Source organism: Bos taurus, chromosome 6 (assembly GCF_002263795.3).
Source record: "Bos taurus isolate L1 Dominette 01449 registration number 42190680 breed Hereford chromosome 6, ARS-UCD2.0, whole genome shotgun sequence".
Classification (NCBI taxonomy): Eukaryota; Metazoa; Chordata; class Mammalia; order Artiodactyla; family Bovidae; genus Bos; species Bos taurus.
The window spans coordinates 83,536,907-83,563,873 of record NC_037333.1 but is presented as its reverse complement, the minus strand read 5'-3'; the positions used below and the strand labels follow the sequence as shown (position 1 = coordinate 83,563,873).

Genomic DNA, 26,967 nt, shown 5'->3' with positions numbered 1-26,967 from the left:
TGCTAAGTCATGTCCTACTCTTTGTGACCCCAAGGACTGCAGTATGCCAGGTTTCCCTGTCCTGCATCATCTCCCAGAGTTTGCTCAAATTTATGTCCCTTGAGTCAAAAATGCTATCTAACACCTTACACTAGTACATTTATTGCAATTAATGATTAAGTGTTAATAAGTTCAGTTCAGTCACTCAGTCATGTTTGACTCTCTGACACCCCAAGGACTGCAGCTCGCCAGGCTTCCCTGTCCATCACCAACTCCCACAGTCTACTCAAACTCATGTCCATCTAGTCGCTGATGGCATCCAACCATCTCATCCTCTGTCATTCCCTTATCCTCCTGCCTTCAATGCTTGCCAAAATCAGGGTCTTTTCCAATGAGTCAGTTCTTTGTATCAGGTGGCCAAAGTACTGAAGTTTCAGCTTCAGCATCAGTCCTTCCAATGAATATTCAGGACTGATTTCCTTTAGGATGGACTGGTTGTATCTCCTTGCAGTCCAAGGGACTCTCAAGAGTCTTCCTCAACACCACAGTTCACAGCATCAATTCTTCAGCACTCAGCTTTTAGTTCAACTCTCACATCCATACATGACTACTGGAAAAACCATAGCCTTGACTAGATGGACTTTTGTTGGCAAAGTAATGTCTCTGCTTTTGAATATGCTATCTAGGTTGGTCATAGCTTTTCTTTCAAGGAGCAAGTGTCTTTTAATTTCATGGCTACAGTCACCATCTGCAATGATTTTGGAGCCCAAAAAATAAAGTCTGTCACTGTTTCCATTGTTTCCCCATCTATTTGCCATGAAGTGATGGGACCAGATGCCATGATCTTAGTTTTCTGAATGTTGAGTTTTTAGCCAACATTTTCACTCTCCTCTTTCACTTTCATCAAAAGGCTCTTTAGTTCTTGCTCACTTTCTTCCATAAGGGTGGTGTCATCTGCATATCTGAGGTTATTGATATTTCTCCAAACAATCTTCTGCTTCATCCAGCCTGGCATCTTGCATGATGTACTCTGCATATTAGTTAAATAAGCAGGGTGACAATATACAGCCTTGATGTACTCCTTTCCTGATTTTGAACCAGGCTGTTTTCCATGTGCAGTTCTAACTGTTGCTTCTTGACCTGCATACAGATTTCTCAGGAGGCAGGTCAGGAGGTCTAGTACTCCCATCTCTTGAAGAATTTTTCACTGTTGTGATCCACACAGTCAAAGGCTTGGCATAATAAACAAAGCAGACATAGATGTTTTTCTGGAATCCTCTTGCTTTTAATGTATTAACTCTAACATTAACACATTGTTATTAACAAAATTTCCTATTTTATTCAGATTTCCTCTTCTTTTACTTAATGTTCTTTTCTGTTTCCTGATCCCATCCACGATAGCAAATTATATAATTATCATGTCTTTTTAGGCTCTGAAAGTTCCTCAGATTTTCCTTGTTGGTGATAATCTTGACAGTTGAGGCATACTAGTCAGGTATTTTATAGAAATGTCCCACAACTAGGGGTTTTCTGATGTTTTTGCTTATGGCTAGACCGGGGTATGGGGATTTAGGGAGGAAGACTATAGAGGAAAAATTTCATTTTCTTTACATTGTATGAAGTGAGGGTACATAGTATCAACATGATTTATCACTGTTGATGATCGCCTGGCTTAAGTAGTGTTTGTCAGATTTCTATTAATACACTAAAGTTCCTCCCTTTTCCATATTATACTCTTTGAAAGAAAGACACAATTACAGGCCACACCTAAGAAGTGGAGTGAAAAGTCATGCTTTGAATATTTAAAGCATATTTAAAATTCTTCTATTTGTCTAGTCTCTCCACGTATTTGTGCACCCATTTGTTTAGATCAATCTAGTGGTCTAAGCATTTTTAACAATTATTTTAATTTCTAGATTGCACTCAAGTGCCCCACCTTACAGTCTTACCACCAGTATATGAGTATGCATTCACTTCAGTTCAGTTCAGTCGCTCAGTCATGTACGACTCTTTATGATCCCATGGACTGCAGCACGCCAGGCCTCCCTGTCCATCACCAACTCCAGTAGTTTACTCAAACTCATGCCCATTGAGTCAGTGATGCCATCCAATCATCTCATCCTCTGTCATCCCCTTCTCACAGGCTTTCAATCTTTCCCAGCATCAGGGTCTTTTCCAATGAGTCAATTCTTCACATCAGGTGGCCAGAATATAGAGCTTCAGCTTCAACATCAGTCCTTCCAGTGAATTTTCAGGACTGATGTCCTTTAGGATGGACTGGTTGGATCTCCTTGCAGTCCAAGGGACTCTCAAGAGTCTTCTCCAACACCACAGTTCAAAGCATCAATTCTTCAGTGCTCAGCTTTCTTTATAGTTTAACTCTCACATCCATACATGACTACTGGAACCACTGCTTTGAGTAGTTGGACATTTGTTGACAAAGTAATCTCTCTGCTTTTTAATATGCTGTCTCGGGTTGTCATAACTTTTCTTCCAAGAAGTAAGCGTCTTTTAATTTCATAGCTGCAATCACCATCTACAGTTATTTTGGAGCCTCCAAAAATAAAGTCAGCCACTGTTTCCCCATCTATCTGCCATGAAGTGATGGGACAGATGCCATGATCTTAGTTTTCTGAATGTTGAGCTTTAAACCAACTTCTTCACTCTCCTCTTTCACTTTCATCAAAAGGCTCTTTAGTTGTTCTTCACTTTCTGCCATAAGGGTGGTTTTCCAAATTTGCTGGTATATTGAGTACAGCACTTTTACAGTGTCATCTTTTAGGATTTGAAATATCTCAACTGGAATTCCATCACCTCCACTAGTTTTGTTTATAGTGATGCTTTCTAAGGCCCACTTGACTTCACATTCCAGGATGTCTGGCTCTAGGTGAGTGATCACACCTAGTCATCTGCATATCTGAGGTTATTGATATTTCTCCCATCAATCTTGATTCCAGCTTGTGCTTCATTCAGCCTGGCATTTTGTATGATGTACTCTGCATATAACTTAAATAAGCAGGGTGACAATATACAGCCTTGACGTACTCCTTTTCCTATTTGGAACCAGTCTGTTGCTCCATGTCCAGTTCTAACTGTTGCTTTCTGACCTGCACACAGATTTCTCACGAGGCAGGTAAGGAGGTCTGGTATTCCCATCTCTTTCAGAATTTTCCACAGTTTATTGTGATCCACACAGTCAAGGGCTTTGGCATAGTCAATAAAGCAGAAATAGATGTTTTCCTGGAACTCTCTTGCTTTTTCTATGATCCAGCGGATGTTGGCAATTTGATCTCTGGTTCTGCTGCCTTTTTTAAAACCGGCTTGAACATCTGGAAGTTCATGGTTCACATATTGCTGAAGCTTGGCTTGGAGAATTTTGAGCATTACTTTACTAGCGTGTGAGATGAGAGCAATTGTGCAGTAGTTTGAGCATTCTTTGGCATTGCCTTTCTTTGGGATTGGAATGAAAACCAACCTTTTCCAGTCCTGTGGCCACTGCTGAGTTTTCCAAATTTGCTGGTATATTGAGTGCAGCACTTTCACAGAGTCATCTTTTAGGATTTGAAATAGCTCAACTGGAATTCCATCACCTCCACTAGTTTTGTTTATAGTGATGCTTCCTAAGACCCACTTGACTTCACATTCCAGGATGTCTGGCTCTAGGTCAGTGATCACATCATTGTGATTATCTGGGTCATGAAGATCTTTTTTGTACAGTTCTTCTGTGTATTCTTGCCTCCTCTTCTTAATATCGTCTTCTTCTGTCTGGTCCATATCATTTCTGTCCTTTATTGAACCCATCTTTATATGAAATATTCCCTTGGTATCTCTAATTTTCTTGAGACATCTCTAGTCATTCCCATTCTGTTGCTTTCCTCTATTTCTTTGTACCGATCACTGAGGAAGGCTTTCTTATATCTCCTTGCTATTCTTTGGAACTCTGCATTCAGATGCTTATATCTTTCCTTTTCTCCTTTGCTTTTGGCTTCTCTTCTTTTTACAGCCATTTGTAAGGCCTCCTCAGACAACCATTTTGCTTTTTTGCATTTCTTTTTCTTGGGGATCGTCTTGATCACTGTCTCCCATACAATGTCACGAACCTCAGTCCACAGTTCATCATAGGCACTCTGTCTATCAGATCTAGTCCCTTAAACCTATTTCTCACTTCTACTGTATAATTGTAAGGGATTTGATTTAGGTAATATCTGAAACATCTAGTGGTTTTCCCTACTTTCTTCAATTTAAGTCTGAATTTGGCAATATGGCATTCATGATATGAGCCATAGTCAGCTCCCAGTCTTGTTTCTGCTGACTGTATAGAGCTTCTCCATCTTTGGCTGCAAAGAATATAATCAATCTGATTTTGATGTTGACCATCTGGTGATGTCCATGTGTAGAGTCTTCTCTTGTGTTGTTGGAAGAGGGTGTTTGCTATGACCAGTGCATTCTCTTGGCAAAACTCTATGAGCCTTTGCCCTGCTTCATTCTGTACTCCAAGGCCAAATTTGCCTGTTACTCCAGGTGTTTCTTGACTTCCTACTTTTGCATTCCAGTCCCCTATAATGAAAAGGACATCTTTTGGGGGTGTTACATTCAACTTCAGCTTCTTCAGCATTACTGGTCAGGGCATTGACTTGTATTACTGTAATACTGAATGGTTTGCCTTGGAAATGAACAGAGATCGTTCTGTCATTTTTGAGATTGCATCCAAGTACTACATTTCGGACTCTCTTGTTGACCATGATGGCTACTCCATTTCTTCTAAGGGATTCTCACCCACAGTAGTAGATATAATGGTCATCTGAGTTAAATTCACCCATTCCAGTCCATTTTAGTTAGCTGAATCCTAAAATGTTGACGTTGAATCTTGCCATCTCCTTTTTGACGACTTCCAATTTGCCTTGATATGGACCCAACATTCCAGGTTCCTATGCAATATTGCTCTTTACAGCATCAGACCTTGCTTCCATCACCAGTCACATCCACAACTGGGTGTTGTTTTTGCTTTGGGTCCGTCTCTTCATTCTTTCTGGAGTTATTTCTCCACTGATCTCCAGCAGCATACTGGGCTCCTACTGACCTGAGTTCATCTTTCAGTGTCGTATCTTTTTGCCTTTTCGTATTGTTCATGGGGTTCTCAAGGCAAGAATACTGAAGTGGTTTGCCATTCCCTTCTCCAGTAGACCACATTCTGTCAGAACTCTCCACCATGACCCATCTGTCTTGGGTGGCCCTACACAGCATGGCTCATAGTTTCATTGAGTTAGAGAGGACTGTGGTCCATGTGATTAGACTGGTTAGTTTTCTGGGACTGTAATAGATATGCATATTTTCCTACAGCATTAACACTATACATTGTAAATGTTATTCATTGCTGCTAATCAAACAGATAAGAAGTGATGTCTCACTATTATTTTGGTTTGCATCTCTTTGAGTACTAGTAAGATTTAATCTGTCTCCATATATTAATAGGTTATTTTTATAGTTTCATTTGTGAATTTCCTGGTCATGACCTTGCCCACTTTCTTACTGGAGCATTTGTGTTTTCATGTAAATCTGGAAAAAGATTATTTCCTTATTAGAATATCAGAATTTGCCTGTTTTACATCTGCATATATTTCTCTAACTTGTTATTTGACTTTCAACCTCATTTATAATCTAGGATTTTTTTAATGCCAAATAGATTTAATTTTTTATGAAGCCAAAATTATCAATCCATCTGTGATTTATTTGTAATAAGATACAAATCCAGATTTTTCCCCAAAAAATAACTAGGTGGTGGTACCAAAGCAGTATATTAAACAGCATAATGGATTTATTTGTTGTACCACTTTTATCATACACTAAATTCTCCCTTTATTTTTCTGTATTCCCCTCTCTTTCACTGACTCATCTTTTCCTGTACCAGTACCAAACTATTTACTGTGGCTTTATAATTGAACATCTGGCAGAGAAAAATTCCCCTTGAAATTCTTTTGACATGTGATTTCCATAGTTAATCTCATTTATTCATACTTCTGTGGAAACACTTTGAATAATACTCTAATATAGTGCTTTATAGTTTATAAAGTACTTTTACATATATCATCTAACCTTCAGTTCATAATACGTATATTATTTTTATAGATGGGTAAGTAAAGACAGTGAGCTTAAGAAACATGTCAAAGGCCATTCAACTAGAAAGTACTAGAAAAAAAATTCAAACCAAGGTCTCCTGATTTCAAATATAAGAACCATACCATTCACCAGTGGTAATATGAGTCACATCATTATTCTTGTTTCATAGTCAGTAGTGTTATACTTAATGAGCAGTGGAATAACCCCAGAACTTTCTATTATATTAAATAATTCACTTATCTTTCCTGGTTCTCAGTTTATTCATTAGTAAAATAAAATCATTTGACTAGATGATTCTTATAATATATTCTAACTCAAAAAGCCCATGATTATGTGATTTTTGCCCAAGATACCATGCTGCCTATTCACCTGTTTTTCTCATCCTGCTTCTCTGGCCATTACTCCTCTGTACCTTTTATAGTCTCATCCTCCTCTACACTGACATTAAATATTAAAATTCCCCAACTCTTTGACCTATGCCCTCCTCTTCTCTCACTATTTTCTGTCTCTAGATGATCTCAACCCTGACCAACTTCTACCAACACTTACATACTAATGTCTCATTCTGTCTGCAGCCCAAACTTTTCTTCTGTACTTCAGACCTTCTCACCCAACTGCCAGCCTAATAGCTCTACTTGGCTCATGTAAAAACACCTTAAATATATTTGTCCCCAAATCAAACTCATGATCACCCCATGCCATACTAGCCTTCTTCCAATAATTCTATCCCCATTGATTAAAATGTTATTTATTGTTTTCCAAACCAAAACCCTAAAACTCATCTTTGATATACTGCTCTCATTCATTCCAAATATCCAGTCTATAGGTTTTACCCCCTATTCTTCCCCTCAAATCCATTCATTTCCCTCCATATCTACTACCACCAGATCTATCCAAGCCATCACCTCTACAATGAAGTACCAAAATACCACCATAACTAATCTGTCTTATTTTGTACCTCGAATTGTTTATCCAGATGCAGCCAGAGAAATTGTTCTCAAATTGCAAATCTGATTTTATTACTCGCTTGTTTAAAACACTTCCCATTATTTAAGATAAAGACTAAATGCTTCACAGACTATCAAGACTTTCATGATCTGGTCTTTCTATCACTCTAGCCTCTTTGCTTCCTATGCTACAATCGCCTTGCCCTTTCATTCCTTAAACACAGAGTGTTTGTTCCCAACCTAAGGGTTTTTTATGTACCATTCACTCTACCTGCGTAGCTGTTTCCTTCCTCTTCAACCAGCTAACTCTGCTTTTTCTTTAAGATCTCAATTAACACACATGCACAATAATGAACATGTAAATGAACAGTTAGTTAGGTAATAAAAACTGACACTCTTCTATTCCTGGCTATAGCCACACTGCCAGGTAAAGCAATGTCTTAAGTAAATCAATATACTTCTTAGAAGATTAAAAGAGAAAAGAAAACAAAAGCTTCATCAAATAAGAAGGTATTGAAAATAAGATAGTGATTTCCCTTCTTGGAATAGCTAACAAGATCTTTTAGCCCTTAAGATGAAAAACATGTAACAGCTGTAGGTATAATATGTATAATGTTTTATCCTTCATATGACTTCATCTGTTAACAGGTTGATGATGGTACTTTGTAAGAATTTATCTCAATAATCCATATCTCACTTCAATTCTTATCAATTATGAATATGACTGAGGTTTAAGGATCCAAGGCTATTCTATATTTCAAAGGTAGTATTGTCAACCAGGAGAGAAACACAATCAGAATGGCTGCGATCCAAAAGTCTACAAGCAATAAATGCTGGAGAGGGTGTGGAGAAAAAGGAACCCTCTTACACTGTTGGTGGGAATGCAAACTAGTAAAGCCACTATGGAGAACAGTGTGGAGATTCCTTAAAAAACTGGAAATAGAACTGCCTTATGATCCAGCAATCCTACTGCTGGGCATACACACTGAGGAAACCAGAAGGGAAAGAGACACGTGTACCCCAATGTTCATCGCAGCACTGTTTACAATAGCCAGGACATGGAAGCAACCTAGATGTCCATCAGCAGATGAATGGATAAGAAAGCTGTGGTACATATACACAATGGAGTATTACTCAGCCATTAAAAAGAATACATTTGAATCAGTTCTAATGAGGTGGATGAAACTGGAGCCTATTATACAGAGTGAAGTAAGCCAGAAAGGAAAACACCAATACAGTACGCTAACACATATATATGGAATTTAGAAAGATGGTAACAATAACCCTGTGTACGAGACAGCAAAAGAGACACTGATGTATAGAAAAGTCTTATGGACTCTGTTGCAGAGGGAGAGGGTGGGAAGATTTGGGAGAATGGCATTGAAACATGTATAATATCACATATGAAATGAGTTGCCAGTCCAGGTTCGATGCACGATACTGGATGCTTGGGGCTGGTGCACTGGGATGACCCAGAGGGATGGTATGGGGAGGGAGGAGGGATGAGGGTTTAGGATGGGGAACACATGTATACCTGTGGTGGATCCATTTTGATATTTGGCAAAACTAATACAATATTGTAAAGTTTAAAAATAAAATTTAAAAAAATACTTTTTTCATTGTTTACTTAATTTTTGCCCATTGTAATAAAAGGGTCAATAATACATGTTCCAAAATCAAAGAAGTGTGAAAACAAACTCACCTGACTCATTAAACAAATAATTTTGAAGGGAAGGGAAAAGGACAAAAGGTTGTATATAAACTTCACTGAAAGTAGATGCATAGCCTCTAGGAGTTGCAGCAGCCAATTGTGCACAGATCGATTTTTTAAACATACTTTGGACTGTTCTCCTCTTACAGATGAAGATAACGAGAGGAAGCAAGGTTACAAGATTCATTCACGTTCCCAGAGCAAGCTAACTTCTCTCCGTATACCCTGTGTATATACTTCCCACCTAGCCCATTTTCTTCCTATTCAAGCATCTGTTCACTGATTTTCTACCAAGAATTTGATAAGTTCTAATGGAAAATTCTGAAAGAGATGGGAATACCAGACCACCTGACCTGCCTCTTGAGAAACCTATATGCAGGTCAGGAAGCAACAGTTAGAACTGGACATGGACCAACAGACTGGTTCCAAATAGGGAAAGGAGTACGTCAAGGCTGTGTATTGTCACCCTGCTTATTTAACTTCTATGCAGAGTACATAATGAGAAACGCTGGGCTGGAAGAAGCACAAGCTGGAATCAAGATTGCCGGGAGAAATATCAATAACCTCAGATATGCAGATGACACCACCCTTATGGCAGAAAGTGAAGAAGAACTAAAGAGCCTCTTGGTGAAAGTGAAAGAGAGTGAAAAAGTCGGCTTAAAGCTCAACATTTAGAAAACTAAGATCATGGCATCTGATCCCATCACTTCATGGCAAATAGATGGGGAAACAGTGGAAACAGTGTCAGACTTAATTTTGGGGGCCTCCAAAATCACTGCAGATGGTGACTGCAGCCATGAAATTAAAAGATGCTTACTCCTTGGAAGGAAAGTTATGACCAACCTAGATAGCATATTCAAAAGCAGAGACATTACTTTGTCAACAAAGGTCCGTGTAGTCAAGGCTATGGTTTTTTCCAGTGGTCATGTGTGGATGTGAGAGTTGGACTGTGAAGAAAGCTGAGCACCAAAGAATTGATGCTTTTGAACTGCGGTGTTGGATAAGACTCTTGAGAGTCCCTTGGACTGCAAGGAGATCCAACCAGTCCATCCTAAAGGAGATCAGCCCTGGGTGTTCATTGGAAGGACTGATGCTAAAGTTGAAACTCCAATATTTTGACACCTAATGCGAAGAGCTGACTCAGTGGAAAAGACTCTGATGCTGGAAGGGATTGGGGTCAGGAGGAGAAGGGGACGACAGAGGATGAGATGGCTGGATGGCATCACTGACTCGATGGACGTGAGTCTGAGTGAACTCCGGGAGTTGGTGATAGACAGGGAGGCCTGGCGTGCTGCGATTCATGGGGTCACCAAGAGTCGGACACAACTGAGTGGCTGAACTGAACTGAAATGAATGAAAGAGTCCACAAAATTTTTATGTTCTCTATGAAATACAGAATCTTAGCCATAGGCTTCTTCTTTTATCCTCGTATATGGATATCAGCCAATTAATCAACTTTCTTTATGTTGCTTATTATCTTCACCAAATTACCTCAATATTTTCTACATAGCAAAAATGTAATAATTAAATTTAACACTTTGGTCAAGTCTAGCCTGTGCTGGTACAATACTAAATCATGAAATATAATTACAAGAAACATTTAGTTAAATTTTAGCAATTCCTTCAGTTTTAGGTCAGATCTTTCTACTTCTATTAAAGTCAAGTAATATTAAACTTACCTACTGCCTACAATATACCATATAAACAAACACATTAAAACGCATCCTTCTACAAAGTTAACTAGAATATGGCTGACCAAATGGTAGCATCCTATAATTCTAGATCATAGAATTTTGAGTGACTTTTTGCTTTCTTCTTAACACTTACTAGTACTTCTTGAATTTTTAAAAAAGGAAATTATTATTATAAAATCAAAAGCCTCATAATTCTTAAAAATATTTAAGACTTCTAGAAGGAAAAAAAGTTATCATATTTTCCAACAACTGGTTGGTTCAATATCAGCCAAAAAAATGGATAATGAAAAAGTAAGATATAATATGGTGTGACAGAGATTATGTAAACTTTACAGTCTCAAGAATTGACTTCAAATCCTGGCTTAATGTAAGATTCAGCATGCTACTTAATTTCCCCATTTGAACTTCTTCACATTCACCTCAACCTTGGTCCAACCTCACAGTACTAGCCAACAGAATCCACTCCACAATATGACGGCTTAGTACATCTCACCCTGCATCTTGGTAGAACTATTCCAGTTACAGAATCACTACTAGTTCTCTGTGAAGCTAAACCTTATACCTCAAGAGAATCATCCGTGCTGGCACTGAGCAATGATTCAGGGGGAAGATTAAAGTTAGGTCAGGAAATAACAACTGATGTTAAAAATAACTTAAGATGTTTAGGCATTAATCAGAAACAATAAGGAAAAGACTATTCTTTATTTCTCTTCCTCCTTCTCATCAGGCTCTCCATTGCTACTCATTTTAATCTGATTTTAACCTATTTAAAAACAGTTGCTGCAGGATCACAGTGTAAGTTGTATAGTGTTGGGTTGGCTCATGCCCCAACCTCTTCAGGAACAGCCACAAAATCAAATAACATGAGCTCTCATTGAGCAAAATGTCTGCTGTGTTTAGAATGGCTTCTAGTGAAAATGCATCCTGTCCATTATTATCTTTGTGTAATAGATGAAGAACAGACCCTGCTTCAGAAGGTTTTTAGCCTGTCTAAATCGATCCCAGGTGTTCTAAAGTGGAACTGAACTAAAAAAACTCCAGTCTATATTCCTCATTAGCATAGTCCCATGTTTCAGTGTTGGAAAGAGGAAGGAGAGAAAGAACTGTAATTACAGAAAGTTTTTTTTTTTTTCCTTTCTACAGATTACTAAAACATTCAAAGAGTCAGATTTAAAAAATGAGTTCATCAAAGCTCATGTTGTCAAACTGAGGTAAGTGGAACTACAATATATATATAAGCCTAGGTACAATTTGCTTCATTTGGCTTTGTTCATAGCATAGATAATGAAAGAGACATTCATACAAGGTGTTGCAATATCATGAAAATAGTATCATGGGCAGCTTAAAAAACAATGTCAAATTATCACATATGGTCTATATATCTAGTAACATGAATGACTGTTACTTCAATTCTTCATGGGAAAAGGAAGAGAGTTGGGTGATGGTACAGTAACAAGGCTATTTATAAATTCAGGGGATACTATTCACAATGCATTCTGTGCAAACAATGCCCTGTGGAGATGTGCAATGCTGTGATCCTGGGCATATTCATCCAAGATTGGAACGCTAAACCAACATCAAAAGTGGCTTTTCAGTTTTTGTCTCCCTGGAATGTTTTAAAGGATGCTATGGCCAGATACAGACACGTCTGAGATGAATCAGTAATAGGGGAAGCAGCAGCATGCATGTTCATTATTTTTCATGTCTACCTGAATGGAATACAGACCTATTCTTGTGATGTGATGAGATGTGATGTGATATCTCTCCCAACTAAAATAGTTACCTTTACTGAAGTGAAAGTAAAAGTGACTGGCCCTACCACTAATGTCTCAAATGTCCACACTGCTCAGTCCTTCAAATAATGTAAAAAAATTCTTCAGAAGAAAGAGAAATTATACTAATTCTTTCTCAAATACCAATACCACAAAAAGATTAATTTTTCTTATTCTTGGTAGAGTTACCTAGCTAAGTACAAGCATGGCGCTCTGGTCAGTTAAGTTTTGCTGAGGAGCTCGAGAAGTAAGAAGAATTCAGGGGAAGAGTTTGTTTCAAAATGTATTTCAGTCAGTTCAGTGCACATTCACCTTAGTACTTTCTTGAGCAAGTCTCTGTACTAGCCACTAGCTGGCAATACTTGTAGAACTGAATCTGTATTTCTTTTCCTTTTGTTCACTTCCCACTTACTGCTTAATCTACTGCCCTCTGGCTTCTGATCTCACCACAAAATACTAGTTGTCCTTCCCAAGTTCAACAATGACATTTGAATCACAAATTCCAAAAAAACTGTATCAGTCCTCTTCTTGAACCTCTCAACAGAATTTAGCACTGTTGAGCTTTTATTCTTTTTTGAAATAGTGCCATCCCTTGGTTTCCATGACCCTCTACACTCTGATTTTCTTTTTACTTCTCGGTTATTTCTTCTCAGTTTTCTTTGTTAGCTCTTATTCTTTCTTTTCACATTCCTCAAATGTCTGACTGTGCAGTGAGCCTCTCATCACACTGAAGCTCCTTTTAGGGGCTTCCCTGCCTCTTATGCTGGGAAAGACTTGAGGGCAGGAGGAGAAGGGGACGACAGAGGATGAGATGGCTGGATGGAATCACCAACTCAATGGAATGAGTTTGAGTGAACTCCAGGAGTTGGTGATGGACAGGGAGGACTGGTGTGCTGCACTCTATGGGGTCGCAAAGAGTCGGACACAACTGAGCGACTGAACTTCCCCCTATATGCTAATTATTATCAAAGTTGTATCTCTGGGGCCAGACCTCTTTTCTCATCTCTAGATGTGAACCTATACAGCCATCTACTTGATATCGTAATATGGCTATCTTGCAGATAACACAACTTTAATACATCCTGACCTGAACCTATCCTCTGTCCCCAATAAAATACGTTACTCATTTAGTGTTGCCTACCTCTGTCAGTGGTTTACCTTCAACCTAGTTGCTCAAGAAAGAAATATGAGAGCTATTCTCTAATTCCTGTCTCTCCCTCAACCCATACATACAATCACCTAACCTTCAAAGTTCTGTTACTTAAAATGTTTAAGATCCATAACTTCACACACACTGTCCTCAGTCATCTCTCCTCTGGACTTACACCACCTCCTAATGCATCTCCTCTCCTCTAGTCTTGCTCCATTCCACATTTTACATAGCAGCCAGTAAGATTTTTTTTGAAATGATAAAGCTAAACATAGTACTTGCTTAATGTTCTTCTAACTGCCACTCCTTACCCCTACGATATATAAACATATATTATGTCTGTATGTATAACATTATATGTGCACATACATACATGTGTAACACAGTATATTTTAAAACAGAAGAGGAAGAGGAAAAAGTGGTGTGAGTGTGTTTATGTGTATTTCAGGCAGAAAGAATAGCTTATGTATGAAGTTTTTGAGGTTAAAAACAGTGAAAAACTGAAAGCAGTCTAGTGGGACTGGTGAGTGAAGAACAACATCAGTTCAGTTCAGTTCAGTCACTCAGTCGTGTACGACTCTTTGCGACCCCATGAACCGCAGCACACCAGGCCTCCCTGTCCGTCACCAACTCCTGGAGTTTACCCAAACTTACATCCATTGAGTCGGTGATGCCATCCAACCATCTCATCCTGTCGTCCGCTTCTCCTCGTGCCTTCAACCTTTCCCAGCATCAGTATTTTTTCCAATGAGTCAGCTCTTCACATCAGGTGGCCAAAGTATTAGAGTTTCAGCTTCAATGTCAGTCCTTCCAATGAACACCCAGGACTGATCTCCTTTAGGATAGACTGGTTGGATCTCCTTGCAGTCCAAGGGAGTCTCAAGAGTCTTCTCCAATATCACAGTTCAAAAGCATCAATTCTTCTGCACTCAGCTTTCTTTATAGTCCAACGCTCACATCCATACATGACTACTGGAAAAACCATAGCCTTGACTAGATGGACCTTTGTTGGCAAAGTAATGTCTCTACTTTTTAATATGCTGTCTAGGTTGGTCAGAACTTTCCTTCCAAGGAGTAAGCATCTTTTAATTTCATGGCTGCAGTCACCATCTGCAGTGATTTTGGACCCCCAAAAAATTAAGTCTGACACTATTTCCACTGTTTCCCCATCTATTTCCCATGAAGTGATGGGACCAGATGCCATGATCTTCGTTTCCTGAATGTTGAGCTTTAAGCCAATTTTTTCACTCTCCTCTTTCACTTTCATCAAGAGGCTCTTATTTGTTCTTCACTTTCTGCCATAAGAGTGGTATCATCTGCATATCTGGGGTTATTGATATTTCTCCCGGCAATCTTGATTCCAGCTTGTGCTCATCCAGCCCAGCATTTAGAGTAGTAAAAGACTAGCCCAGAAATATGGTAGGAGCAAACTTGATATGGAAAGTTTAGTAAACCTTATAAACACACACTACTTATTCTCATTCCTCTTCTTTTTTAAAATACACTGTATTACAGGGAACCATACTGAATATCCTGTAATAAACTATAATGAAAAAGAATATGAAAAAACAAATGTATTTATATAACTGAGTCACTTTGCTGTACAGCAGAGATTGGCACAACATTGTAACCCAGCTATACTTAAATATTAATTTAATTAAAAAAATACTGTGTTATCAGAAAATTTGAGGTACAATAAGGCCAAAAAATCAGATGATGACTTCTGAAAAGACAGCTTGTTACTCACAGTTTCCAAGAGGAAGGGATATGACTCTTAGAGTTGTTATTAAGATCAAATAAATGATGTATAAACAGAATCCTGTTTCATCTATTTACACGTTTCTCTTTCACCAAAGGTCCCTCTTCTTTGAACTGTTTTTCTATTGTTTGTCTTTTCCTTATTAATTTGTAAGCATTCTGTGTTTATAGGAGGCACCAAGCATTTCTTATTTTGAGTTCCGAATATATTCTCCCTGTTTATAGCTTATCTTTACAGTTTGTTTATGGAATCTTTTGTTGTAGAATCCCTTCCTTCTCCTATATATAAAGACATTCTCTCATACCTGCTTGTAAGTTTTAAATTTGCGCTGTTCACGTTCAAATGCTTTGTTTGTGTGTGGTATAAGCAGAGATTTCTTGCACAACTTATTTTCCTTCAGATTTGTGATACTACTTCTATAATATGTTGTTATACATGTCTGTGAGTCTGCTTCTGGACTCCTACTGTATGCTATGTACTCTTACCAAAGTTTTATATATATTAACTCATATAACCTTCTTGATAACCCATTTTAATGTGAGGAGACTGACATAGGTTAAGAAGAAGAAAAAAAAAGCCACAAAGTCCAACAGTAAATGGTAGAGCTGGTACGCAAACTCTGGCATTCTGACTTCAAAAACAAGCTATCCTGAATGGTGTGTACAGTGTCCTATGCATTGAAATCAAGTGTTTGTAGGATACCATTGTGATATATCATTACATATACAAACACTGTGTGTGAATCTGTTCTAATGTTAAATTCCTTAAGTAATTTTTTAAATGCCTAATCAAGAAGAAGATGTAAAAAGAACAGAAAATTATCATAATTGTACACTTAAAAATATTTTTATGGCTATTCAGGCAAAGTGGCAATAATGTGATAGCAGATATTATCATGAAATTTAAATTCACCAGAAGAATCAATGAAGCATCAATGAAAAGCAGAATTGAGTCTATTTTACGCCAAATGCCGAATAACTCTGAAGACTTGAACATGAATCCAACTCAGGTAATATGTAAGTATTTTTTTATATACCATTTCATTTCAGTGTATCCCTCTACAAGTTCTATTTCATGTTTTTATTTAATGAGGGACTCTTTTTTCCTGAATTAAATTTTGTGAAAACAACTTACTGTGAAGTTAAATGTAATATATAGTTCTCTAATATAAAATATTCTGATGTTTTAAAGAATCATATTCATATCATAACTTTTATTTGCTAAAAATTCTTTATTTTTTTTCCCCTCTCAATATTCTTTGTGAGGGACATTGCTGTCAGATGTTCAATGTGTAGTTATGTTATAAGAACGATAAATAGCTGTTCAAGGTCAGAGAACAGTTTAATTTATGATCCACCTCATTGAGAAAAAAGTATGTAATTGGAAGGTGTCTGGTAAATACTTGTAGAATAAAGAAGGAAATTAGATTTAACAATATCTCTATCTCCTCTCTGAAAATCCACACTACTTCTGCCTGGAATGGAATTCTAGTTCCATTGTTTTCCATCCCTATTGCGATCACTGTGGTCCAAGCCAACATCATTTCTTACTTGAACAACTGCACTAGCCTCCAAGCTACACTCTTTCTTTACTTTCACAGCCCTTCCAATGTACTGTCCACATATTGATCAAGGAAATATTTTAAAATATAAATACAATCTTGCTTAAAAGTCTCCCATGTATTCCCACAAAATGAAACAAAAACACCACCTGTAAGCAGAATACCATATTTCCTGGTTTACTCAGGACAGTAATGGGGACCATGTCAATTGTCTAAGAACCATTATTAATATTACCCTTTACATGCTCTGATTTGGACAATAAATGATATGGTGATTTCATCTAAAGCACTGTATGATCTCATTCATGCTTACCCCTGCAGCCATTTATTATGCTATTCTCTTCCTCATTTACTACAATCTGGCCACACCTTTACCTTCTCCATCTGCAAAGATTCTCTCCTTCCTACCCCAAGCCTTTGCATACATTGGTCCAGTTTCTTATAACACTTCCTAGATCACTCCCTTGCATCTGGTCAAGTATCATCTGGATCATTTCTTTCTAATGTAAGCCTTTTCTGACTTCCACTACTAAATTGTTTATCTCTGTCACAGACATCTTCATTTTCCTTCACAGCATTTATCATAATTGAAACTACAAACTTGTTTCCATGAGTTTGTATTGTCTTCATACTACTCTAAGTTTTCTGAAGGCAAGAACCAGTCTGCCTTGTTAATCCTCCTTACTTCTCTTACTCAGTATCTAGTATATAATAAGTACTCTATTAATATTTGTCACATAACTTTTAAAAAAGAAATTACTCAATTCATGTATAAACACTCCTCCAACTTTGTCATGTACTACTCTCTTAAGAAACCATGATTCACCTCATAATAAGCTCCAGATTAAAGGGTTTTGGTGACTCCTGTATTGGACTAGTAGTTAACCAGCATACACTTGTTATAATTTTACCAGCGGTTAAAACAATGAAATTCTTTCCTATCTGTTGGCAAAAAACCACTACACCAGGCCCAGAAAGTTGCCTCTCTAACCCCTCCAAATTCTCCTATCCCTATCCTGGACTCCCAGCTCTTGACCCTGAAACTACAGAGTTCATGCTTAGCACAGCAAGGACCTCCAAGACACTGCTCCAGCTCTGTGGGTGGTTGTGTCCTGCCTGAATTGCTGATGTTTATTCAAGTTTGTCTAATTCCCACAACAACCACATACTATAGATCCTTTTATTGTCCCCACTCAGAAAATATAGATAATTGTCCAGGGCATATAGGCAGGATGAAGGCTATTGTTAAAAGTAAAGGTGTCAAAAAAAAAAAAAGAATATAGGTGTCGAATGATGAAAGCATGTACTCAAGTAGTAGCTAAAGGGATGGGAAAGACGGGGCTAATTCAAAGGATAGTTAGATGCTGGAAGGTACAAAATTCGGAAGCCACTAAGATGTGGGAAATAATGAGAAAGGAGTTAGAGACCGTTTCAGATTTCTAGCTATTGGTGGAAGTGATGTCATTTACTAAGTGTGTGTGTGTGTGTGTTAGTGGCTCAGTCGTGTGCAACTCTTTGAGACCTCATGGACCGTAGCCCACTGGGATCCTCTGTCCATGGGATTTTCCAGGCAAGGATATCAGAGTGGGTTGTCAGTCTCTTCTCCAAAGGATCTTTCCAATCCAGGGATCAAACCTGCAGTTTGATCCTGCAGTGCAGGCAAATTCTTTATCATCTGAGCCACCAGGGAAGTAGTAAATTGGGGCTAAAATTTGGTGACATTGAGTTTGCAATGGCTCTAGGACATTCAGAGGAAACAGCTCTGTAAGCAAAAATTGAACTGGAATAGATAGGCCTTCAGTGTCTGGTACCAACATAGTTTCTTTCTGTGCTCCCCCATCACTTTCCTACATGCAACATTTGTATTATCTCTACTGACTTCATTGCTCTACAAACATCTTCTATCTTCACGCATTTGTGCCACTATACCTTTCACCTGGAATGCCTTTCATCTCTTGGCTGCCTGAAAAATTGCTTTTAGGTATTCAAAATACAATTCAAATATTATTTCACCACGATAACATCCGTGAATCAGACAGAATTACTAATGCTCTCCTTTCTCCTCTCTACTTTGCATTTAAATTTATTTGAATGATTCCTTAATTAATTTCTTTCTATAAATTACGTGAGAGCAAACCCCCTGTATTTTGTTATACCTGCAGTACTACAAATAATATCAGTCGAGGAATACAGATATAGTTATATATATATACATATATATTAGAATAATTGAAAAATTAATTTCTCTTAGAGATTTATTGCTTTGTATCTCAATGACTATGTTTCTGTTTTCCCAAGTAAACTGAGTGACTTGAGAACAGAAATATCTTTTAAATATCTTTTAACTGTTTGATGAGAAGTTAATGCACAAATTTTAGTGTGATTAATGACAAATTGGGGCAAGATAATAAAGGCAGGTTTTTGGGACTCAGATTCTCTCAGCAGGTCTGGGGTGGAGCCTAGGAATCTAAATTTAGCAGTCCTACAAATGATTCTGATTATGGTTGTCTTAGGACTACACTTTAAGAGATTAATGTGAAATGATATACAGTCTTTTTTGTATTGATCTGACTCCCCCTCTTTTTTAACACTAGCAATAACTGGCCAGGATACAATACAACTGTTCACTCGAGGTAAGATTTTAAATTACTTTGTAAATGTGGTTTACCAAAATAACAAGGGTAAATGTTCAAGTGATTTGTACTCTTTGCCAAGGAAGTATCTATTGAGATGGCATCAGTATTCTTAGTTTACTCATGTAGGTTGTTGTTGAAATTAGACACTGCTGACCTCATTGGGCTATGAAGTGATATTTAGGTTTTCTCCTATTTTTAGAAGGAGGAAGAAGTATTAGTGCCATTCCACCCACTCTGTATCAAGTTTGGTCTCATTAAAGTTTTCTTGGCAGCTTTGGAAAGTTTCTCCAGCCCTGATTCTATGGTTGCATTTTAGCAGACTTGCAAATTACGTTTGGCTGCACCATTTATATAGCTTTTCCTAACTACCAGAATAGTTTGCTTTGTGATAGATTTAAGTTAATCATAGAGTATAATAAAAAAATTACAAAAAGCATTATGAGTTTTATGTCTATAACATAACAGAAAAGTCAGGGTTTTCCAATGTCATTATATATACTCTCAGGCTAGGATAGCGGACATATAAACCCCTAGAAAAGAGTAGTTTGCTCCTTGGGCTGATAACATATAGTTAGAAATTAGTTTAATATATCTTGATAGCTGGCCTATCTCAGATACTTAAGCGATATTATAAATTAATACTTCCTCTATGGGTGTTTTTCAACTTCACGTATATTTATTTTAATAATTAATGCTTCTTTTTTATTAGAATGTGCTTAAATAATTTACTAGGGGCTTCCCTCGTGGCTCGAATGGTAAAGAATCCACTTGCAACTGGGAGACCCAGGTTCGATCTCTGGGTTGAGAAGATCTCCTGGAGAAGGGGATGGCAACCCACTCCGGTATTCTTGCCTGCAGAATCCCATGGACAAAATAATTTACTAGAGAACTTCCTTGGAGTATGCAGCAAAGGAACCTATATGCCATTTATATTCTTAATAGAAGTCTACTCCTCCTCTATCTGGGAGATCTGTTGGAAAATAAATGCCTTTGGATGGCATCCTATTGAAGTCATATCACTCACCTTAGAGCTGGTTCAGCAACAGAAACTTTTCATGGTGATTTACCTCTAATTTCTTAGTAACATACTAACCAAGAGGAAATAAACCATGAAAGTAGGAGTTGAGTGATCAAGCCCGCATTTCAGCTTTGGCCACTGGAGTGTCATGGGCTTTCTTAAGATGTTTAAATAAACCTAATCTAGATACTTAAAAACCCTCAATCACCCTCGAGAATATTCTGTGGACCTAAAGTAATTCCTTTTCTGGGGCCCATTTGGTAAGATAGAGTCAGTTATGGATGTGGACTGGGTCGTCCGTGATGAACTGCATTACCACCACAGCCTTCATGATAAGAGTAGTTTCCCTCTAATGTCACTATGCACATGAATCACTTGTTAAATACAGCTGCTAAGAAGTTCTGGGAACCTAATGTATGGCTTGGTGACTCTAGTTAGTAATATGGTATTATACATTTGAAAGCTGCTGAGAGTAGGTCATAAGTATTCCTACCAAACATACACACAAAAATGAGTTAACTGTGTTAGGTATTGTGGGCTTCCCAAGTGACTCAGTGGTAAAGACTCCACCTGCCAGTGCAAAGATGCAGGAGACCGGGGTTCAATCCCTGGGTCAGGAAGTTCCCCTGGAGGAGGAATGACAACCTACACCAGTATTCTTGCTTGGAGAATCCCATGGGCAGAGGAGTCTGGCGGGCTACAGTCCATAGGGTCTCAGAGTTGGACACAACTAAGTGACATGCCCATGCATGCATGTGTGAGGTGTTGCTGCTGCTAAGTCGCTTCAGCCGTGTCCAACTCTGTTCGACATCATAGACGGCAGCCCATCGGGCTCCCCCATCCCTGGGACTCTCCAGGCAAGAACACTGGAGTGGGTTGCCATTTCCGTCTTCGATGCATGAAAGTGAAAAGTGAAAGTGAATTTGCTCAGTCGTGTCCAACTCTTAGCGACCCCATGGACTGCAGCCTACCAGGCTCCTCCATCCATGGGATTTTCCAGGCAAGAGTACTGGAGTGGGATGCCATTGCCTTCTCCGTGAGGTGTTAGATGTGTTAATTATATTGAACTTGGTAATCATTCTGCAGTGTATTTGTATGTAATATCATCACATTGTACACTTAAAATATACACAATTTTATTTGTCAATTCTTTAGTAAAGTTCAAGGAAAAATGCAATTTTTGATTTGTTCCCTAAGGTGAGTCTGAGAGTCAACATTTCTTTTTGTTGTTGTTCATCTTTATTGTGGTATTATAATATATTTAAAGTGTACAATGTCATGATTTGATATATATATATATATATTATGAAAAGGGTTCCCTCATCTAGCTAATTAACACATTCATCACCTCATGTATTTATTACCTCCCTCCCTTTTTTTTGGCAAGAACATTTAAGTTCTACTCTCTAGTAAATTTCAATTATATGATACAGTGCTGTCAGACATAGTCATAATGTTATACATTTGATTCTCAGACCTTATTCAGCTTATATCTGAAAGTTTATATCCTTTAACCAAACTCTTCCTATTTCCCCTACACCCTGGCAACCACTTTCTACTGTTTCTGGGTGTTTGGCTTTTTTTTAAATTTCCACACAGAAGTGATACCATGCAGTATTTGCCTTTGTCTGGCTTATTTCCTTAGGACAATACCCTACAGTTTCATCCATGTTGTTGCAAGAGACCGGATTTCCTTCCTTTTTAAGGCTGAAAAACATTTCAATGTGTGTGCATGTTTCTATGTGCATATATACCACACTGTTTCTTAATCCACGCATCTACTGATAATCACTTAGATTGTTTCCACTCAGAGCCAACATTTCTATCAAGCTCTTTGGGGACACTTATGTTGCAGGTCCACAGAACACACTTTGAATAGCAAGGCTATTGAGAAGATGGATATTCCCCAGGGAATCTGTAGCCTCAGCTAGTTCCTCTAGCACTGACCTACCTTAACCCCCACTCATGACAAATTCCAAAGAACTCTGAATCTGCTCCACAATTTGAAGCCTCCATGACAATCAAGTTCAGAAATGTTTTCTAAAATGAAATCTATAGGTAACAGTCAGATAAGTATTCTAAAAGTATAACATATTGATCATGCTTTTGGAAAGCCTAGCATGTCCTAAGAAAGAATACATAAAAGACATAAAAGTCATAAATTATGGTGAAATTCTTACAGCATCTCCCAGATGTAAGCATCATGATCTTCCTTGCACATTACTTCCCTTTCCCATTAGAATGTGGGGTCCGCTCAGACCTGATAACCTTGTCTGAGGAGAGAATCATAGGAGGCAGTAAAGCTGAGAAAGGAGACTGGCCATGGCAAGTCAGTCTACAGTGGAGCAGTTCTCACCGCTGCGGAGGAGCCTTGATCAGTAATAGGTGGATCCTGTCAGCAGCTCACTGCTTCAGAAGGTAAGACTGCAGTTCCCTATCCATCTTAGCATGCCCTAGTTGTTTCAACAAATACTTACATCTGTGTTAGAGGGTATCAATCAATCACATAGTACTAGAGATACTAAGTAACTTGCCCAGAATAACACTGCTAATGTGCAACACAGGTAAGGTTCATAAATTCAACTGGTTCCAAACCTTGCTGAAATAAAGGAAAAGAAGGGTGGGAGAGAGGCAGACAGAGAAGAAGAGTACCTTTTAGCATCTTCACTAAAATGACCTGAGTAAAAGAAGTTTAGTGTAAAAAAAAAATCCATGTATTTGTTTGTTGTCAAATATTTTTTCTTTAGAATTTCTAATTAGCACTTACTCTTCTGCAAATTGCTATACCTCACAAAAGTATCTCCTGGACAATATATATAATTTCTATTTTTTCATATAACTCCACTGTCAAAACTCCACAAAACTCTCAAATTATTTGGTTACATTTTGTTTTTATTCAACCTTAAGAGCATGTTGAATTATCAGCTTCCAATTCACAGAATCTTATTTTCATCAGTTTGTATAAGACTTTTCTCTCATTTTTCTCCTGTCATACCTGAATTCCAATTCTAGTGCCTTCCCTGCCCCCATAGGCCTCACCCAAATACTTGACATGTGTCTTTAAATATGCAATTACCTGTAAAACCTTTAGTTTGTGTGTGTGCTTCTTTAATTTATATAAGTAAAACTGTGTATCAGTCTCATATTGTTCCTTAATGTTTTTGCTCAACACTTGCAATTTTAATCTGGTCCACAACTACATCCACCATATCCCTTCATCCAGCTAGGCTGCGCCAACTTCCCACAGCCACAGATTGCAGCACATACAACTTTTTCTCATGCCTGCATATGAGCCTCTCTACAAACCTTCATCACATCACTGCAGATGGTGACTGCAGCAATGAAATTAAAAGATACTTGCTCCTTGGAAGGAAAGCTATGACAAACCTAGACAGCATATTCAAAAGCAGAGATATCACTTTGCCAGCAAAGGTCCATATAGTCAAAGCTATGGTTTTTCCAGTAGTCATGTATGGATGTGAGAGTTGGACCATAAAGAAGACTGAGTGCCAAAGAATTGATGCTTTTGAGCTGTGGTGTTGAAGAGGACTCTTGAGAGTCCCTTGGACTGCAAAGAGATCACACCAGTCAATTCTTAAGGAAATCAACCCTGAATTTTCACTGAAAGGACTGACGCTGAAGCTGAAGCTCCCCAATACTTTGGCCCCCTGATGCAGAGAGCCAACTCACTGGAAAAGACTCTGATGCTGGGAAAGACTGAATGCAGAAGGAGAGGGAGACGACAGAGGATGAGATGGTTGGATGGCATCACCAACTCAATGGATATGAGTTTAAGCAAACTCCAAGAGATGGCGAAGGACAGGGAAGCCTGGCATGCTGCAGTTCATGGAGTCACAAAGAGTCAGACATGACTGAGAGACTGAACATCAACAAATAAACCTTCAAGAATTTCTTTGACACATGCACCCAGAAGTGTATATACAGTGTGCTAAATACACTGCAGTGCTTTCCAGAATTTTGTATCTTCACATTTAATGCAAAAGAGTTTGAACTTCTTTCTCACCAACACAATATTATCCTTTTTTAATTTTTTCTATTCTTGTGAATATACATTAGATGCTCATTACTGTTATAATTTTCACTTCTCCACTTACTAGTGAGTTTGAGTATTTTTCATGTCTACTGGCTGTTTGGCCTTCTCCTCCCATAAACGCCTATTAATATTTTTGTTCATTTTATAATGGTTCTCTTTCCATTTATTGTTGGCTTATAGAATTCTGTTTATTCTACAAAAATTTTAGATGTTAAACATTGCAAGTATTTTTTCATGGTTTTTCATTCATCTGATAAATATATCTATGGTGCAGTTAATTTTGTTTTTAGTTTTATATATCTTTTAATTGATTTGCTTTTTTAATGTTCAGTTCAGTTCAGTCGCTCGGTCGTGTCCAACTCTTTGCGACCCCATGAATCGCAACACGCCAGGCCCCCCTGTCCATCACCAACTCCCGGAGTTCATGCAGACTCACGTCCATCGAGTCAGTGATGCCATCCAGCCATCTCATCCTCTGTCATCCCCTTTTCCTCCTGCCCCCAATCCCTCCCAGCATCAGAGTCTTTTCCAATGAGTCAACTCTTCGCATGAGGTGGCCAAAGTACTGGATTTTCAGCTTTAGCATCATTCCTTGCAAAGAAATCCCAGGGCTGATCTCCTTCAGAATGGACTGGTTGGATCTCCTTGCAATCCAAGGGACTCTCAAGAGTCTTCTCCAATACCACAGTTCAAAAGCATGTTACAGACCTTTTTACTGAAGTATAGATGATGCACAATATTATATGTTATAGGTGCACAACATAGTAATTCACAGTTTTTAAAGGTTATACTCCATTCATTATAAAATATTGGCTACATTCCCTGTATTGTACAATATATCCTTATAGTTTATTTTATACACAACAGTTTATAGTTCTTAATCCCTGCTCTATCTTGTGACTCCCCCCCTTTCTCCCCCTAGTAACCATTAGTTTGCGCTCTATGTACGGCACACTTAATATTGATTTCATGAAATTCATTCTTCTTAACTGTTCAGTTTGTATTTTGGGAGTTTGGCAAAAAGTCCCTATTCCTAGATCATAAAGATAATGCCTTACATTTTGTATATATTAGTGCTCTCTCTCTCTCTCTGTATTCATACACACAAACATATGCACCAAAATCTTCAACAAGCAACATATTTAGTACAGAAAAATCATTTATCCACTGATAAGACAGGGAGCTCATTCATCACTACTATTTAAATGGAGCTTCTACCTAAAGGAAAGGAAAAAAAATAACAGAAGGAATCAGTTAAAACTAAAGTGAACATTGTTTCAGACTTCTTAGTTGCTTAAATGGAAGGATGTAGAAAAGGGAGAAATAAAAGAAAAGTTTTGCTAAACTAGTGTTCATCAAAGTACCAGGATATCCTCATTGGAATAACAGAATACCAGGATGTTCATCACCCCACAATGTGTTTGCTAAAGCATTTCTATGTTTCTTTAGACCAATGATCATTGTGCCAGTAAAGAGTTACAGAAATAGATCCCAAAGAAATGTCGATTAAATAGTTCCTAGATTGGGAGGGGGTGGGGGGCAGGGCTGGATGACAAACGCAAAATCCAAACATTTGAAATTCTCACAAGTTCTCTATTCAAATAGCATGTTTTCATATTTTTTAGCCACTCTGATCCTCGCCAATGGATTGCCACCTTTGGTACTTCCACAATATCTCCTCAACTGAGAGTAGGAGTAAGGAATATTTTAATCCATGACAATTATAAACCTGAAACTCATGAAAACGATATTGCACTCGTACAACTTGATAGAGAAGTCACCTTTAACAGATATATTCATACAGTGTGTCTCCCAGAGGCTAACCAGGCCATTTCAGCTGGTTCCACTGCTTATGTAACAGGATGGGGATCTCAGAGTTATAGCGGTAAGTATCTCAGGAAAAATCAAAACAAAGACAACAGCTGTATCTCCTGGTACTTGCCACTATGCATTTTTTCTAATGAAGGGACACCTTAAAGGCAGGTTTCTACAGAGAGAACTATCCTACAGTTTGATCATCCTAAGCTCTAACAAGAGTTCCCTCAGCAAAGAAAGTGCTGTCCCTAGAAACTATAGGGAATTCTCAAATATAGTAATAGGGAAATGTGAAAGGAAGCGACAAAAAAATATGAGTTCTCCAATGATCCAGAGACTCTATAAGGACTCAAGTGGCTCCCCTAAAAGGAAAATTTTAAAAATTTAAGATAGAATTTGGATAGGTATCCTTTAAGGGTTTTAACAACTTTTAAGGTATTACCAGCCATTTAAGTTATTCTGAAATGAAATAAAATTCTGCCTTTACAGCAAGAAATTCTATGTGTCCACAAGTGTTTTTCACACTTGTTTTTGAAGTGAATAAAATCAGATAAAAAATAAGGATGACATGAAAGAGCAAATATGACCAAAGGGAAAACAAGAGTATCAGCTAGGGACTGGAAGGGTAGAATTAACAATATGTGCATGTTTCTACCCATGTTGTAGACCATCTCTCCAAGGAATAAAACAAAAGCCTCATTGTCCTAAAAAAAAGTTCATTGTATTTCCATGGCCCAAAGTAATTTGGTATAAT

General features: G+C 38.0%; 1 protein-coding gene across 5 annotated transcripts in view; it reads left to right on the top strand.

The window, feature by feature from the left end:
* The window catches only part of TMPRSS11D (transmembrane serine protease 11D), a 65,615-nt gene that overhangs the window by 31,791 nt on the left and 6,857 nt on the right, over nt 1-26,967 (top strand). For all 5 annotated transcript variants that reach the window (XM_010806172.4, XM_010806171.4, XM_059887779.1 and 2 more), the window contains exons 4-8: nt 11,592-11,659; nt 15,991-16,145; nt 19,285-19,323; nt 22,585-22,762; nt 26,024-26,283. In XM_010806172.4, the coding sequence (XP_010804474.1) occupies nt 11,592-11,659; nt 15,991-16,145; nt 19,285-19,323; nt 22,585-22,762; nt 26,024-26,283 (700 nt within the window). The remainder of the gene's footprint in view (nt 1-11,591; nt 11,660-15,990; nt 16,146-19,284; nt 19,324-22,584; nt 22,763-26,023; nt 26,284-26,967) is intronic.